Source organism: Caretta caretta, chromosome 2, assembly GCF_965140235.1.
Source record: "Caretta caretta isolate rCarCar2 chromosome 2, rCarCar1.hap1, whole genome shotgun sequence".
NCBI lineage: Eukaryota > Metazoa > Chordata > Testudines > Cheloniidae > Caretta > Caretta caretta.
The window spans coordinates 120,480,983-120,499,066 of NC_134207.1; the positions used below are offsets into that span (position 1 = coordinate 120,480,983).

The following is an 18,084-nucleotide window of genomic DNA, read 5'->3' on the forward strand; positions in this document are numbered from 1 at the left end:
TTGAATTAGTTTAAACTATATTAATTTGGAAGAAGACACTCTTATTTACTCTTAGTGTGCTTTGACCTACCCTGTTTTGAAACAGGAGCAGATTAAAATGCACTAGGGAACTTTTAGGGCACGACAGCAGGATCCACATAGACAGTTAGGATAGCAGCAGGATAGCACAAAGTAGATTTACTTCCCAGCTTGCTGTGTACTCACTGTTCACATAGGTAAACCAAGTTTAATCCATGCTAATTCGGAATAAGAGTGTCTACACCTAGAATTAATCAGGAATAGTTAATCCAGTTTAAATTCACACGCTACTTTAGTCTGGATTCTCTTTCAGGGTAAACAAGCCCTAAAATGTGATATGTGGTGTTACCAATGGACGTTTATAAAATTTTCAACCACCCCCACCTCTTTAATAAAATTTGTATTTAAACACAAAAATTAAGGTGGCCTGATTTTCAGAGGTGCTCATTTCCAATGAAGTCAGCCAATTTATTTTGTTTGACACTTGTAATAATGTGAATAATCTAAAGTTACCTCACCTCTGCGTGCACAGCGATGATATTCACTAATGCTTCTTTCAAATAGTTTCTGACACCTAAAACAGAACAAAAAAGGACAGTCAATCACGATCACTGTGTTATCTTGACAGAGCTAAGATAGTCTACTGTTCAATTCTATTGCTCAATGGTAGACTTTTTCTTTTCATTTCTTTAACTAACACATTTGCAATGATAGAGGCAGAAAGAGAAAGTTCCACAGCCACATCGCCACAATCTATTTCCTTTTTCAAAATCAAATGGAGAAAGGCACATTTCCTTACAGCAAAAGGTTAAAGAAGCCAGTAGGTTCCTGTTTCAGTATTCTTCTTCTGTGTGAGAGCCTGTCTCTGATAACCTTTCAGTTTACCACAGATCCAATATTTAAAAAAAAAAGAAAATCCCCTTAATGTAAAGGTCTTGTTGATACACATACAATATGGTATATTACATGTGTAACAGGCAAGTGATGTTTTAAGAAGCGAACGTAGACAACAGAATTATATAGCTTGCAAGCAGAAGATCTCATTCCTATTTCTTTTGCAGCTTCTTTGATTGTGAAATATTATCATAAATGGAAATAAGAATTCTTGTTTCTATGGAAGTGGTTTTAGAAGATATTACTCATGACACTTTATAGCAGATATTATGCTTATATAGAAGAAGTTTCTTTGGGGAAAAAATTTCAAGCAAGCAGTTTATTGTCTAACAAAACTTTTACAGTAGCACATAAAATATTTGTTCAGTAAATCTAGAGTAACAGAACGAATCTGGCTCTTTGTGTACATAGCTTTGCAAGCAATGGCAACACAGGGACTATTTTTTTTAAGGGTAGTTAATTTGCGACATAAAGGCAAGCAGAATCGTTGAAAGCACAAAAGCAGTAGAGAGAGAGAGAAGGGGTAGATGTACATGATTGGCCAGATTCTGATTTTGTTACACTAATGTAAATCCAGAGTACACTGACCCCACACCGACTTCTTTGTACATACTCCAAATGTAACTGAGATCAGAATTTTGGAGAATATTAAGGTTCTACAGATTGTGAGTTACAATGGATATTAATATTGCTATTATAAAAGTTACATCAAAGATACACTTGTAATCAGTTCATCTCATTTACTCCATTTTTCTTAGATACGTCTCAGTCGTTATAGCACAGTTCTACTTTGAAAAGTGACTCTAAAAATGACATTGAGGGAATCAAAGTGCATTGTCTCTCAACTGTCATTTCAAGTGTACTCAGTTTATAAAATATATTTGTGTGTTTATTTTATTTGCAAGTCCATCTTGAGATTTAAAAATCAGGCTGCACTCTTTCCTTCCCATCAAACCTAGTTCAAACACACCCAGAGTCCCCCTGGCACTCACCTCTGTAATCCTTATCACTCACAGCTTATTATGAAATCTGTATTTTGTGTATGTATACAAATCTATACATTTTCTCCATTATTCACAGATGGACTGAGCTGGGAAGGCTGGGAGGAGGCAGATACAGGAAGGTTGGGAGATTAAGAGAAGAAGAGGTTCAAGAACAGAAACTGCATGCCACATGAAATGGCAGCAAGTAGAGGTGATTGAAAACCTATGTTGGAAGCAGCATGAAGCTGCTGAGGGAAGAAGCCCCTCAATTAGGGAAGGAGTTGGTACTGGGGGAAGGACCTATAAGTAGCCCTGTTTGGGGGCAGGAGTGGCTGCCAGGAAGATAACAACCTCACTTAGGACAAGAGCAGGTCTCCTACATCCCCATACTCTTTAAATCTCACTGCGGGGGAGCATGGTGATGGGAGAGAGAAGTTTCACAGTGCTGGGCAGATCCATACTCTTGGCTAGGCCTTAAGGTCATTGGTTCTCCGGGACAGAGAGCGATGCTGAGCTGAGCTCACTGACACAGACTCCCAACATTGTATGAGGAGGAGAGAGGAGCAGAGCGAGCACATGGAGAACTCTAACTCTCTCCACCTCATTGCAAGGACACTTCCCAACTGCAGAGTCTTCTGAGAGTTCAAACTGGTCTTCTCATCCACTATGACTAGATCTCCGTGATTTCTGCAGCGGCCAGTGTAGCTGACCTCAGGGCTGCCCAACCACTGATGGTGTGGCTGGCCCTGGGGACTGCCTGAGTAGTGGTCCTGGGGGTGGCCAGAGCAGCTGCTGCTTGGCAGCCCCCGGCAGCTGGTGGTGCTGGCTCCAGGGCACCCCTCTACCCCCACCACCCCCCAAGCAGTGGCTCCCTGCTCCCCCCAAGCAACGGCCTCCTGGGGCTCACCCCAGAGCAGCAGCTCCCCAGTTAAGATTTAGTCAGGTGTATTTTTATGGTCAGTGATCTGTCCATGACTTTTACTAAAAATACTCCTGACTAAACTGTACCCTTAATTATGACCTTTGGTCACATCTGTATAACTCCACTCTCTTCAAATTATGCTTTGAATCACACGTGTGCAATACCATCGCTCTTAATACATTTGCACCGGCATAAAGTAACCGATAACCTCTATAATCAAAACTTAGGAGACAATTATGTTAATTGGGCACTGGACAGAACAATCACTCTTTGTTGGTTCTGAAAGGTTAACAGGAATAAAAAGATATAACAATCTATTTATGTCACTAAAGTCATACAGACGGAGCAGATCTGTTCAGGAAGAATATTCCATTTTTACATAGTCACTATTTAGGATAGAAATACACTTCAATCTAATGATGTGCCTAGAAACAAAGGGCTTCTCATAAGCTCTATAAGGTAGAAGTGCCATCAGGCTTTTATTCATACCTCCACACATTCTCTTCCCTGAAAAGTTTTTCATTTAAACTAAACAAATAGCAAAAAACAAAACAAAAACTGTAGTGGATTACAGTTTCCAAATATCCAGAATTTTATCAAGCCCTCTCCACTTTTGCTCTTTGTTACAAGGTGGAGAGGTGAAAACACTGCAATACAAAAAGTTTTTATGATTTGTGAAACTGGCTGAAATAATATTTTCCTTGTAATTAGCAAACCAAAGTGGTGATATTACACATCACTACCTGTACCCTGTCAAAAGTTCACAGGCTGATGTGAGATTGTGCCATATTCCCTTCGCCTCTTTCCCTCTTCACCTTCCTTTCCCTTCTCATCCCCTACTTTCCTTTCTTAGGGCTCAAATCTGCTGTAGGCTGCATCCAGCAGAGGACAACACAATCACATACCACCAAATATAGTCTGATGAAGTGAGCTGTAGCTCACGAAAGCTTATGCTCAAATAAATTGGTTAGTCTCTAAGGTGCCACAAGTACTCCTTTTCTTTTTGCGAATACAGACTAACACGGCTGCTACTCTGAAATCTGATGAGTTAGCATACTACATCAGTTCTGCCTTAGGAAAACTAGCAAATAAAGAGGCAGACACATTTTTGCAATAGACATTGTCACTGATAATAATACTTACCAATGATATGGAAAAACATGAAGAATGAATACCAGCCACATCAAAGATTGGGATTTAGGTCCCATCACACCATACAGACTTGGGTAAAAAATGTATTTCTTTTTCACAAAGTATTTCTCAATTAAATTATACATTACATTATTCAGAGTAACAGGCTGCATTAAGCAAAGACAAAGTTAAGAAGAAAATATACAAGTTAGGTAGGCACAGTTGAGTTACGTGATGTCAGTACAAACTAGGGAAATGACATGGTGCTTGACAAATATTGTTAGCAACTGGTCCCCCTAAACCAGTACTGAAAATTTTCAAAACTCTTATGGAAAGATGACAAACAGTTTTGCACCTCTTATACTAGTAAAGACCATTTTCAATAGCTGTTCAAGGAGACTTGTTGTGACAACCATTGTCATCAATGAGTCAATTTCCAACTGTACACAGAGCACGAGCAGTTACTAATGTAAAAGGGGTGCTCCTTTTCTTCTATTTCAGGAAGGATTTTTATTTTTCCATGTGGAGACACAAAACCAAATAAATCAGGACCTGCAGGCATAATGAACAGCTACAGTATATTTTGAACAAAAAATAATAATAATCAGATTACTAGTTTTTATATCCCTGAAGCTTTTAATGAGCAACTTCATGGAAGCAAAGCATTAGCTTTTTTGTAGTATAATTAATTAAAAATATGAGCAACATCATCCAACTGTAAATTTGTTAGGAAATTCTGTTCAGAAAGTAAAATTTCTATGTATATTGTATTTCTCCATAACTGCACTGTGGCCCACACAATTATAGTTTTGGGATACCATGCTGCCAGTTCTATTATATAGCACTAAAGCAAATGCACTGTATAACCATAGGTTGTAATTAGTAGGCCAATCAAGCGAAATGTAACAACATTCTTAAATTTAAAACAGTTCTTATTTAGAGTACTGAGACAATTTCCCATGGGAAGCAAGACTAAGGGGAAAAACAATAGAAGACAGTTGGCAGTTTTTCGAAGAGACATTATTAAGGCACAAGAGCAAACTATCCCACTGTGAAGGAAAAATAGGAAGTATGGCAGGAGACCACCTGGCTTAACCAGGAAACCTTCAATGATCTAAAAATCAAAAAAGGAGTCCTTTAAAAAGTGGAAACTAGGTCAAATGACAAAGGATAAATATAAACAACACAAATATGTAGAATTAGAAAGGCCAAGGCACAAAACAAGATCAAACTAGTTAAAGACATAAAAGGTAACAAGAAAACATTCTACAAATACATTAGAAGCAAGAGAAAGACCAAGGACAGGGTAGGCCCATTACTCAATCGGGGGTAAAAATAATACCAGAAAATGTGGAAATGGCAGAGGTGCTTAATGACGTCTTTGTTTCAGTTTTCACCAAGAAGGTTGGTGGTGATTGGATGACTAACATAGTGAATACCAATGAAAATGAGTTAGGATCAGAAGAGGCTAAAACAGGGAAGGAACAAGTTAAAAATTACTTAGACATATTAGATGTCTTCAAGTCGCCAGGGCCTGATGAAATGCATTCTAGAATACTCAACGAGCTGACTGAGGAGATATCTAAGCCATTAGCGATTATCTTTGAAAAGTCATGGAAGATGGGAGAGATTCCAGAAGACTGGAAAAGGACAAATATAGTGCCAATCTATAAAAAGGGAAATAAGGACAACGCAGGGAATTACAAACCAGTCAGCTTAACTTCTGTACCCAGAAAGAGAAGGGAGCAACTAATTAAGCAATCAATTTGCAAACATCTAGAAGATAATAAGGTGATAAGTAACAGTCAGCATAGATTTGTCAAGAACAAATCGTGTCAAACCAACCTGATAACAAGCCTTGTGGATAGTGGGGGAAGCTGTAGACGTGGTATATCTTGACTTTGGTAAAGCTTTTGAAACTGTCTCACATGACCTTCTCATAAACAATCTAGGGAAATGCAACCCAGATGGATCTACTGTAAGGTGAGTGCAAAACTGGTTGGAATACCATTCCCAGAGAGTAATTATCAGTGGTCACAGTCATAGAATCATAGAATATCAGGGTTGGAAGGGACCTCAGGAGGTCATCTAGTCCAACCCCCTGCTCAAAGCAGGACCAATCCCCAATTTTTGCCCCAGATCCCTAAATGGCCCCCTCAAGGATTGAACTCACAACCCTGGGTTTAGCAGGCCAATGCTCAAACCACTGAGCTATCCCTCCCCCCCATGCTGGAAGGATGTAATGAGTGGGGTCCCTCAAGGATCAGTTCTGGGTCCGGTTCTGTTCAATATCTTCATCAATGATTTAGATAATGGCAATAGAGTGTACGTATAAAGTTTGCAGATGATACCAAACTGGGAGGGGTTCCAAGTGCTTTGGAGGATAGGATTAAAATTCAAAATGATCTGGACAAACTGGAGAAATGGTCTGAAGTAAAAAGGATGAAATTCAATACAGACAAATGCGAAGTACTCCACTTAGGAAGGCACAATCAATTGCACACATACAAAATGGGAAATGACTGCCTAGGAAGGAATACTGCGGAAAGGGATCTGGGGGTCATGGTGGACCACAAGCTAAATGATGAGCCAACGGTGTAACACTGTTGCAAAAAAAGAGAACATCATTCTGGGATGTATTAGCAGGAGTGTTGTAAGCAAGACACGAGAAGTAATTCTTCCACTCTACTCTGTGCTGATTAGGCCTCAACTGAAGTATTGTGTCCAGCCCTGGGCGCCACATTTCAGGAAGGATGTGGACAAATTGGAAAAAGTCCAGAGAAGAGTGACAAAAATTATTAAAGGTCTGGAAAACATGACCTATGAGGGAAGACTGAAAAAATTGGTTTTGTTTAGTCTGGAAAAGAGAAGACTAAGAGGGGACATTATAACAGTTTTCAAGTACCTAAAAGGTTGTTACAAGGAGGAGGGAGAAAAATTAACCTCTGAGGATAGGACAAGAAGCAATGGGCTTAAATTGCAGGGAGGTAGGTTTAGGTTGGACATTAGGAAAAACTTCCTAACTGTCAGGGTGGTTAAGCACTGGAATAAATTGCCTAGGGTCGGAGGTTGTGGAATCTCCATCATTGGAGATTTTTAAGAGCAGGTTAGACAAACACCTGTCAGGAATGGTCTAGATACTTAGTCCAGCCATGAGGCAGGGGACTGGACTAGATGATCTCTCAAGGTCCCTTCCAGTCCTATGATTCTATGATAACACAGTACTTTTTCTGAATGAAATGTGTTCAAGAATAACCAAAAAAACCCTTGAAATTCTCATGGAGAATTATCAGCCCCTATTGTACAAACACTGTACATTCCATTCCCAAGGTCTTTAAACTGCAAAATCTGTCTAGCCAGAATCCTAGCTGCCACGAGCAATTATTGGTAAAATTACTTGATCAGGAATGTGTGTTTTATATTATGTTCTAAAGACATGCAGAGAAAAGCTGGTTGGGAAGATTTAAACACCCAGATGTGTACGACAGTTTCAACCATACTTTAGCTGATAGAAACTTAAAAAAACAACAACACATCTTCCCATTTTGGGCCAACCACAGCAGTTTTGTACTGATGAAACGTTTGGAAAGAATCTATTATCTGTTAAATACAATTTTCCATTTTATGTCTTAAATAGTTTAGTTTGTGGCAAACAAACCCCCCCAGAAAGTTCACTTTTTAGAAAGTTTAACAAAGAATGTAAAGCTTTTGCAATGACTTGTACAAACTCTGAGAAAAACAGAAGGGAAAGATTTGTGGTTCTGAGAAGTAACAGAAACTAAGCTTGCAGTCACTCAGTGGAGTAGTAGTTCAGGAGAGGGTCAGATAAAGTATTATCCTATCAAATGTACTGCACTTGGGTATACAGGTTTAGCTGTAGAAGAACTATATCACTGAATTCTCCACAAACAACCATAAAACACACACAATACTGCATATCAAATCAATTGGATTCTGAGAGTTGGGTTTTCCAAAAGTATTCAGCTAATGTAAGTCCCCCACAAAAAACTGCTGAAAGGTAGAATTTGTGTGGAATGTATACGTATATACAAGTTGCGTATAGTTTTAAAATGATCAGATAAACATGAAAATGTTGTAACTTTTCTACATCTGTGTGCGCAATTTTAACACGTTTTAAAAAGAAAGCAACAAAAATCTGCATGCACAGTGTGCGCTCACCTGAGCACACGGAGTATATTTGAACTCATCAGGACATTTTCTCTATCTGCATGCAACAAGCTAGTTCTTCAAGTGCTCAAACATATTCCAGTGTAAACTGATACAGAAAGAGGATGTGAACATCAAACATTTTAACCTCGTCCACAGCCTAGAAAACTCAAAGCTCAAAGAATGTTGAATTCAGCTAGGACAGCAAGAACATACAGGACATTTTTTAACTCAGCCTAGATTTAACATATTTTAAATGTTTTAAGATTTGAGTTGCTTTAGAAATGATGTATAATACTGGCACAATTAGGAATTTTAACTCATTTTATTTGTCTCTTGCCAAGTGAGCCAGTCAGATCGTATGCTGTGGGTCAAGTGGTGTGAGTAAAGAAGGGATTAAGATGAACAAGTTTTATGAAAAAGTAGGTGACATCATTAAATAGTTTTGTTCACAGGTAGTAAACCATACTAGTGATGAGGGTTGATGCAATGTCAAAACTTTAAGAAGGAAGATAGAGAAGAAAGATAAGCAGCAGAGAAGGACCTTAGGAAAAAAAATTACCTACCTTTCCATAATTTATTGAATGCATACGTACATTCTACTGTAGATGTGTGTGCACCTTGTGCACAGTTGCTGGAAATTTTTTCCCTCAGTAATACCTGTCGGGGTAGCGTGAGCACCCTCTGGTGCCTTGCATCACTGCACGAGTGGTATAAAGGACCTCGCTGGCCCCCCGCAAACCCCTCAGGTCCTTTTGAAAAGACTCCAATAGAGAGGGGAAGGAGAGAGGGTCACGGAATGGACACGTGCAGCACATCTTGAAGAACAGTTACAGAAAGATAGATATGCGTTTTTTCTTCTTTGGTGTTTGCACATGTCCACTCCACTACAGGTGATTCACAAGCAGTTTGAACTGGAGGTGGGCGTGGAGTCTACTTAAACAGGGACTGAAGGACCACCTGTCCAAATCTGGCATTGTGTCTAGATTGATGAGAGATGACCTAGTGAGAGACAAACATATGGACTGACAATCAGATTACTGCCCTACAAACATCTGGTATGGTTACATGAGCCAGAAAGGCTACAGAAATTTGCCTGCAACCTGGTTGAGCGAGCCACCATTTTACTGGCAGTGCAATATCAGCTAATTGGTAGCATAAACACAGCTAGAAATCCAGGAAGAGATCCTCTGGATAGCCCTTTACTCTGTATGAAACTGCATCAAAGAGCTGAGAAAAAGACCTGAAAGACTTAGTCCAATATAGGTAAAAAGCCAAAGCTCTTGTAATATATAGAGTATGGAGCATTTCTTCCCCTTTACTCAAATGAGGCTTTGGAAAAAAAGTCAATAAACAAACTGCTTGATTAATGTGAAAATCAGAGTACTGCTGAGGGAAAAATCTCCAAAAACTGTGTATGAGGTGTGCACACACCGACATGTGCAATCACTTGAAGAAGAATCTCATGTTGTTAGGCAAATTCACTGTTAGAAAGAAACAAGATGGGTGAGGTGATATTTTTTTTATTGGATCAACTTCCGTTGGTGAGAGATGAGCTTTCGAGTTCTAGAATTCTTAGAAGAGCTCTATGGAGTTGGAAAGCACATCTCTTGCACCAACAGAAGTTAGTCCAATAAAAGATACAGCCTGACCCACCTAGTTTCCTCTTACATTCTGGAACCAATACAGCTATAACACTGCATATATATAAGAAAGAAACATAGGCAAGAGTACTAACTGCTGCTGTTTTTCAATGCCTGCAGGCAGGACGTTTTGAGAAAGAACAACTCATGGGAGATCCTACAGCTGTCAACTACAAGACAGTTCTGATAATGTCTAAATCCCCACGGTTAAGGGGAATGAATCATTGACATAGAAATTAAAAGCTCTTCATATGGTTATGTCGTCAGTCCTTTTTTAGACAATTTTCAAGACTGAACTATTTGACTTGCTGATGAGAAATCCAAGCCATGGTGAACTGAAGCAGAAACTGAACCTGAGTTTAGAAATGGCTACCAAGTTTTGGAATAAAAAGCACTCGGCTCCAAGGACCCAGTCTTTAGTGTAGGGGAACGGTGATTCATACTGTAGGTCTATGCAACAACATTGGCCAGTATTCAGCATTCTTTGTGGAAAGGCCTGGTGGCCTGGAGGTGTACTAGCATATGTGTTTTGGTGGAAGTAGGAGCCTAAAGATCTGGTAGTATGAAATCTGATTCTAAAGCTCAATTATTATTTGCATAATTCACTGTTCTGGGCTGTCTATGTTCTGAGCACTGAGTTCTGCCAATTATAGTTACTCAGTCTCCCTCTCAGAACTTCTTTGCCTTATTGTTTAATAATTCCCCCCCCAATTATTATAACAAACACAGTATGACAACCCATTTGAGATGAATGTGATTCATGCGTAGTTGCACTGCTCTGATACTTGACTGTCCTTGGTGGGTTCATATGCTGTCCAGACACAAAATGCAGGACTACCATACCAGAACGTATGAAAGGAGGACTGAATGCATGTCATCATCAGTTCTGTCTTAAGAAAGTCACCTGTTCCTTGTGCTGATCTGATGTAGGTATGACAACTCTTTCCAAAAATTCCAAATAACTTTTAATTAACTCATATTAGTGCCATGAAAAATTCTCAAACTTAATTTCAGATGTACAGTTCTGTAACTTTATAACAAGCCACAGATGGCTTTTTGTCACTCAAGATTTTGTATCCCTGCTCTAAGCATTTGCAATGTGTTATATGGAACCATTAAGTAGCCGTTGGAAAAAACTGCACATATCTATTACAGTCATTAAGCACTGCTGTGTAGTTGACATTTAAATAGAAACCAATGAACGGTATCCACAAGCCATGTAACAGTTAAGATCAGAGCGTTTAAAGGAGTTGAATTTCCTTTAGACGCTGTCTGCTTCGCAGTTCAAATGGTGATAGTAATGAATGCTTAAAAATGGTTGTGGCTGGTACCATTTGCCTGATCATTGTGGACAGGGCATTTTGTTTTCCTTGTTATAAAACTGTACTATAGGCTAGTCAGTAGCATGACAAACTACTATTTGTTTGTATTATAGTCATGCCGCAAGGCCCCAACTGAGATTGGTGCCCATTGTACTAGGCAGTGTGCATACTGAGAGACAGTCCCTGCCCCACGGAGCTTATTCATACAGTCTAAGGCCAGGTGGAAACATTTATGATAAGTCTGACCTCCTGCATAATACAGGCCATAGAATTTCACTCAGTATTCCTATATCAAGCCCATAAATTCTGGCTCAGCTAGAGCATCTCTTTTAGAAAATGTATAATCTACCGAGTTAAGATAGACAAAAGGTGGGAGGGGAAACAGACACACAGAAAATTAAAATGACTTGTCTTAGGTCACAGCAGGTCAGCAGACAGTCAACAGTGTTTGAATACAGAGGTTGCTCATACAATTTTAATCACAATGTGGGCATGTTAGGGTATCTAATTTTCAGCCATCTTCACACAACTGCTTCATAAAGAATGATCCAGCATTACACAACAACGCCACAAAGCAGTGAATAGGCTCATACTGATACTTTGACATCTTCCAAAATTATAAAAGCACAACTTGCTCTGAAATTCTTTGCATCTGAATCTCTTTGAAACTAGACTGCATGGATATCAACAAAACAGTTTTTTATTTAAACATTTTTCATTCATTTTATGATAAAGGGAAATTCAAAATCAACTGAATTCTACAACATTAACATTTAGACCTTTGTCCTTCATACCAAAGTACTAATAGTCAGTTATGTGTTTATATAATTCAATACACTTTAACACTTCTGCCTATTCATAAAAGGTAAAAAAAAAGATTCACTCATAAGTGAATGACAGGCAATGTTGTGAAAAACACAATACATGGTAGAGACACACTCTTATACAAAATATTTCACTTCACAGAGTGGCCTCACATATACAAATTCTGAAACATGTATGAATCTGCTCTGATTCAAAGCGATGGCAATGTTTAAATTAAAGCCAGCCCTGTCATGATCAAAGGCAAAAAATTCAGGTGGCACTATAAAGGAGGAAGTGTAAAGAGTAGGAAAAGAAAGAAGGGCAGGGAAGGAGGAGTGGGCTGATGGCTATGGCACTGATAGGGAAAGCAAAGTTTTTCATTAGATATTTGTAAAAAATTGGCTGTTTATATTATCCAAAAGAAAGAAAAAAAAGAAAAAGCCCAAGACTATATTGCCACGTTGGAGTTTCTGGCATCAAAATTCTTTGAAGTTCACTCTCGTGGTTGATGTTCTTACCAAAAATCCCTCAATGTTATTAAAGTCTTGTAGTCTACAGTCACTTCTCATACATGATGTGTAATTTGTGGCATTGCTATCACATCCATACATGACAAGGACTAACAATCGTTTAATACTGAAAATCAGTGTAGCTGGAGACATTGACTGGGGATGGCAGAACTTCATGAGAATAAAGTCAGAGTGGAAGAGTAACTATTTGTCTATTGCAATAAAGTAACAAAAATTAACATGACTATAAATGCATCTAGTTGTTTTGGAGGTCCTTTTTAATACCACAAAATTATGACGTTTCCTTTTGTGGTTTATTAAGATTACATTATAATTATTCAATATATTTTCTCTCTGTGTTTGCATATGATTCCAAATACCTTCCCAAAACTTCCTAGTTTCAGAGAAAATTAAAGTTGCACTGTTAGACACCCAAAAATCAGAAAATGCCACAATTAAGGTTGCTTATAAACTAACTTTTACTCTGCTCCCTAATGCTAGTCTATTATATTACTCTTTAACTGTATGATCACATATTTCTAAAATGCCATATAAATCCTTTCCTATAATTTAAGAGCCTGGATGGCATCCTGTAATATTTTTTCCATTCATGTACACTTCTCATACACTAATTTCATTGCCAACGTTCTACAATATCTGTTTTGACACACTGCGTATATGGTAAGACCTCTTCTCTCTGAGGTAATTATTTTAATAATTTTTTTCAACACTTTATGGTATCCATTTTCTTTTCAATCAGCAGCACAGCCAACCTTTGGTTCACTCCATGGGATGAAGTGGCTACTACCGACATAATTTTGGGGCATATTATACATGCCACCATGTTTCCATTTCATTTCATGCTCAGTAAGTATGGTTTAGTGTACTTTTCATGTAAATGACCTTTATGGAGTCAGTATACAGAACGACTAGATATTATATGTGCTGCAAAGGTCGTACATAAAAAGTGTATGAGCTTATAATGAATTATTTAAGAAATAATTTTTGATCATATAATTAAGTAAAAATTTTTTTATTCTTACCGCTTTCATAGTACTATCAAAGGTTTGAAAACTATTTTCATTGAGGGATTAGACCAATCAGACAAAGGCAGATGTGAAAGATGAGGGTGGGATTCTTTATCAGTGAAGTCAGGGGCAAAGCCCTTGCAAGAAGATCAGACACCCTGCCGACACCAGCTGCTGGGAAGGATGAGGGTGCTAAGATTTGTACCAGGGTGCTGTTTAGATCTCCATCACTTGCATCAGCATCTGTCTAATGTGTCTGATCTGTATATATCCATTTTATGTAAACTAAAGTATTAATTGAAAGGGATTTAATGCATTGTTACTAGTACAATTTAGAAATTTACATTAATTTTTCAAAGAAATAGCATATATTGGCTTCAAATATTTAAGTATGATATCTTAGGAGAGCAAATGTAAAGATAGTTACCATTTCCTATTACATTACTGACTGTGAGATTATTTTTCTTCTGATGCCCTCTTTTAGAAAAATAGCAGTTCAAGTTCCAAGAAACTTGTTTATAATTTCTCAAGGAGGGATCTGGTAGATTTTTAAAAATGTTAATCTATATTTTATTTTAAAATAACTTTTTCTTCTAAAAACCCATAACCTTTCAAGGTATTCTACAAATGTGAAAATAGAATGAGCCCTAAATGTTTGCAGTCATAAGCCTTTCCTGAACTACAGTACCTGCACGTTAGTATGTCATCATATTTGACTGAAGTGCCCCCACCCACACAATGATATCATCTAACCCGCTAGCCTAGCAGCTTGATTTAAAAAAAAGTTAGAGTTCTGACTTGGAAATTCCCCATGGACACAACAAAGCAGCTCACCTCTGCTCCCCACAATAACATGCAGGTTTCTCCCTCCAAAGTGGGCTGATGGGAAATCTGCTTCAACCAATATGTCACCAGCAGTGGCCTATTTTCTTACCCCTGGTAGATAGGCCTGCTTCATTCTAATTACTTAAAATCCATTTTGTCATCATGCTTTTTGACTTCCTCTTATTAGTTTCTTGGGATATAAACTCTTCTAGAACCATGCATTTAAAGCAAGAGAGATGTGAGAAGCTTAAAATGGCATAATTACATGTGGTAGTGACTCTAAAAGTAACACAGGACTCTCAATCAAGGCACCTACTTTACTCTAACTAAAACTCCTCAAGCTATTTGTTAAGATTTTTTTTTGGTTGCTTTGGCCCCTTTTAGATTCATTATTTGCAAACTGACCCTTTTTTAAAAAAAATATGCTAATTACAAGCCGTCACCAAATACTTTAGATGAATAATTTTCACTTAATTGTTTGCTTTGACTATTCACTATGTTGCATTCTATGGTTGGTCACGCTAGTAAGGGAACAGAAATAATAATATATGACAGAGATTGAACATTTTTAAACAGGACAATAGTGCCTAGCTAATGATGAACAAACATAGTTCTATTAAAATTATTAGGGAAAAAATGCATTTTCTTTATTCAGTGCCATACAAAAATATACTTACACTACAAGCATAAGGGGTTTATGCCCCTAAATCACCTAGGTGCTTTCGAAAATTCCACCATATAGTTTTAGGTGGAAAAATCTAAATTTAATCTGAGGTCCCAGGACCATTATACCACACAAAGACAGCAACAAGCAATGGATTATGTTGTTCTTGTATTACCAATGAAACTACTGCAAGTCTAGAGGACCACAGAGGTATCATGTTCAGTGTCTTCAGCAGACTCAGTACTCCATGGATTTATGGTGTATAAGATTTCTTCTACAAATAATATTGTTAGTCTGCTCATTTTGCCACATGCAATTGTGACAGCAATTCATTTCAATATAATTATGATAGAACTATCCACAAATAAGCATAGTTTCATCTAAAAGGAAAGGCAACGTTGGAAGAAATTCAGTGGTCACAACTAATCTGGGTTTGAAAATACAACTACTTTATACATAATTGTACTATTTGCAGGCTTATAGGAATTCATAAGAGACACCTGAAACAACCAAAATGCCGTTAGTGCTGCAATTTGATTAAAGCAGAGAGAAAACATTTACAGACAATGACTCCAGAGCATCATTTGAACTTTCTTTTACAAGAATGTAAAACTTTTCTATGAGCCATTTCCTGCTACTGCTGAAAAATATTCCTCCTTTAAACAGAGATGGATTTCAAGGTACTGTACCCAATGTTGTTTTGATAGTAGTTTCAGAAGAAAATGTGAATGTGTGGGTAAGCTCTGGAAACTCTTTGGAGAGACTACCTACTTATCTAACCACACTTCCTGTTTTTAACCCATTTGTCCTAAATCAGTCCCTAGTCTACTGACAAAAAAATAGATATAACAATGTGCTATAAATAGCTCATTAGTTCTCTTTGTAAAACTGAAAATGGTCTGATAAATCTATCAATTTTTTGTTCACAGCAGGTCCACATTAAGTAGCACACTGATTAATGCTATGGAAGGTACATAAACTGCTGGTGGTGCACTGGTTTTTGTCATAATTTGGAAAAACAGAAGATAACTCAAAGATCAGAGATTCAGAATGCATTTGGGATAGAGGCCAAGAGAATCGAAGGCTAAGCGTGGGTGATCTCTGCATACATTCTGAGGATCTGTACTTTGTTTCCTTTAAATTCTTCTCAACATAATTGACAGTAAGCATGAAGAAATGCTGTCTCCTCACAAATGAAAGTGAAAAAGCCATCAGAAATAACGATGATATAAAAGGACCTACATACTTACTAGCTGAAAGGTAAAGAAAGTGCAACTACCAGCAGACAGATTTGAAGGCTATCTTGCTTGGGCAAAGGCTTTTTTAAGACAATCAAAATGCAGAGAGTTATTAGGGAAAGGGGAATAGATTCCAACCTTTCTGTTGGCCAGGGGTGTAGGGAAAACACAGCCAAGGATTTCCAGAACTGAAGTCGAGTGTGCTATATCCCTGAACTAGTTCTTCCCCACTCACTTTTTTAAAGCTATGACACATTGTATTGATGTGATATATATACACCTTGTGGACGGCAGGTGGACATTTACCAGCTCATTATCACAACAATAGTTTTAAAAAAACATAAAAATGAAAACTATTATTAAGTCTGTGCTTCGTTGTGCTCTATTTTAGTTCAATAATTGAACAGACGATTATTTCAGGGTGCACAAACTAGAGTCTGCATACTTCTGTGCTTGAATTGGCTAGCAGCACCAGGGAACAGTAAGTGGTGACATTGTTGCAGCTAATGTTCTCATCTGAACATGTGCTTAAGTCTAGAGCAGAGGTTCCAAATTGTGGAGAGAGCCAGGCAGCTGTGTGAAAGTGCTGGCTCTGTTCCCTGGTGCCCAAACTAAGAAGCTGTAAAACATGGATCTGGAACTATTCAGGATCTGCTGCTGAGGCTGCTTCATAAAAGGCTTTGCCTCCTACTCCTCAAATCTGACTCATGGGTGCCACTAGAGAGAGATGCAGGGGTCAGAGCCAGACCAGCTGCCACTACCAGATCCTGACTAGTCACCAGGAGAACCACCACTATCACTACCTGATTGAGACCTGCTCCCGCCACTGAAGGGGTAGGAGAAGCAGCACTAGATGGAGGGAGGTAGGAGCAACACCATGAGGGTGCTACAATTTGAAGTGAAAAGCAGCACTGGGAGACTCTGTATGGGAGTTGTGGGCAGGGAATGAGGTCACTGGAGTAGGAATCTGAAAAGCACTGCCGGTGGGAGGAGGCCCAGGCACTTGAATGGTCAGTAGTTATGAGAGAATTTAGTTTTGTTTAAGGAGGTTTATTTCCATCTGTTTGGGCAGGAGGGAAATTGCATCTCTCTCTCTCTCTCACACACACACACCAAGAATAAACCAAATTTCAGTCTATTAACATGGCAACAAGGAATGAACTTGGGGAAAATATGCATTTATGTGCAACAATATATTCTTCAAATAATTTCACAATTTCAAGTTTATAGTTACATGTATAAATCCTCATCCTAACATGTAAATTAGATATCTGAGCACCAATTTCCTATCAAAAGTACCACTTACCCTATTAATAATCCATCTCTCTTGAACACACTGCTTAAGGCACAAGAAATAGAGGCTTCCAATTTTCTTTTCTCTTGTGCTATCATAGTCTGTTGTTCTAGCTGCTTTTTAAAAGCACTGTGATACTCAAAAATCTTGTCATAGATTTTAGAAGGTATAAGGAAAAGTGCTATAATTTCAGACTCTCTCTCAGTACGAAGTGTCACAATCCCTTTGTACTATTGCATTTGGTGTGTCCTATGTTGGCTTTTACTGAAAATGAAAATAGGAAACGCAGTAGTAGTAGACTCCTGGCTTCAGAGAGTTTAGGAGTCAAATATGGTTTCTACAGCTACTGTGTTTCTGTTGTTCCATTACTTAGGGCAGTGTTTCCCAAATTTTTCAAAGCTGATCCCCTGTTCAGGAAAATGAAGCTAACTGCAACCCTCACTTCAGCCGTCCCATGCATTGTCAAAGGACTACACTTTTTAATTTGCACATCTTCCATACCTTTCTCCCTTCCCAACACCACTTTGGAAAATGAAGACCTAAGGCCCAATCATGAGCCTACTTACATTTGTGGCGAAACTCCAACTGAATTAATGGTGCAGGATCAGATTTCCCCACCCCCTGTGCCCAAATCTGCCCCAA

General features: G+C 38.3%; 1 protein-coding gene across 2 annotated transcripts in view; it reads right to left on the reverse strand.

Moving 5' to 3' along the window:
- The window catches only part of EXOC2 (exocyst complex component 2), a 186,676-nt gene that overhangs the window by 16,150 nt on the left and 152,442 nt on the right, over positions 1–18,084 (reverse strand). For both annotated transcript variants that reach the window (XM_048839740.2, XM_048839741.2), the window contains one exon: positions 537–592. In XM_048839740.2, the coding sequence (XP_048695697.1) occupies positions 537–592 (56 nt within the window). The remainder of the gene's footprint in view (positions 1–536; positions 593–18,084) is intronic.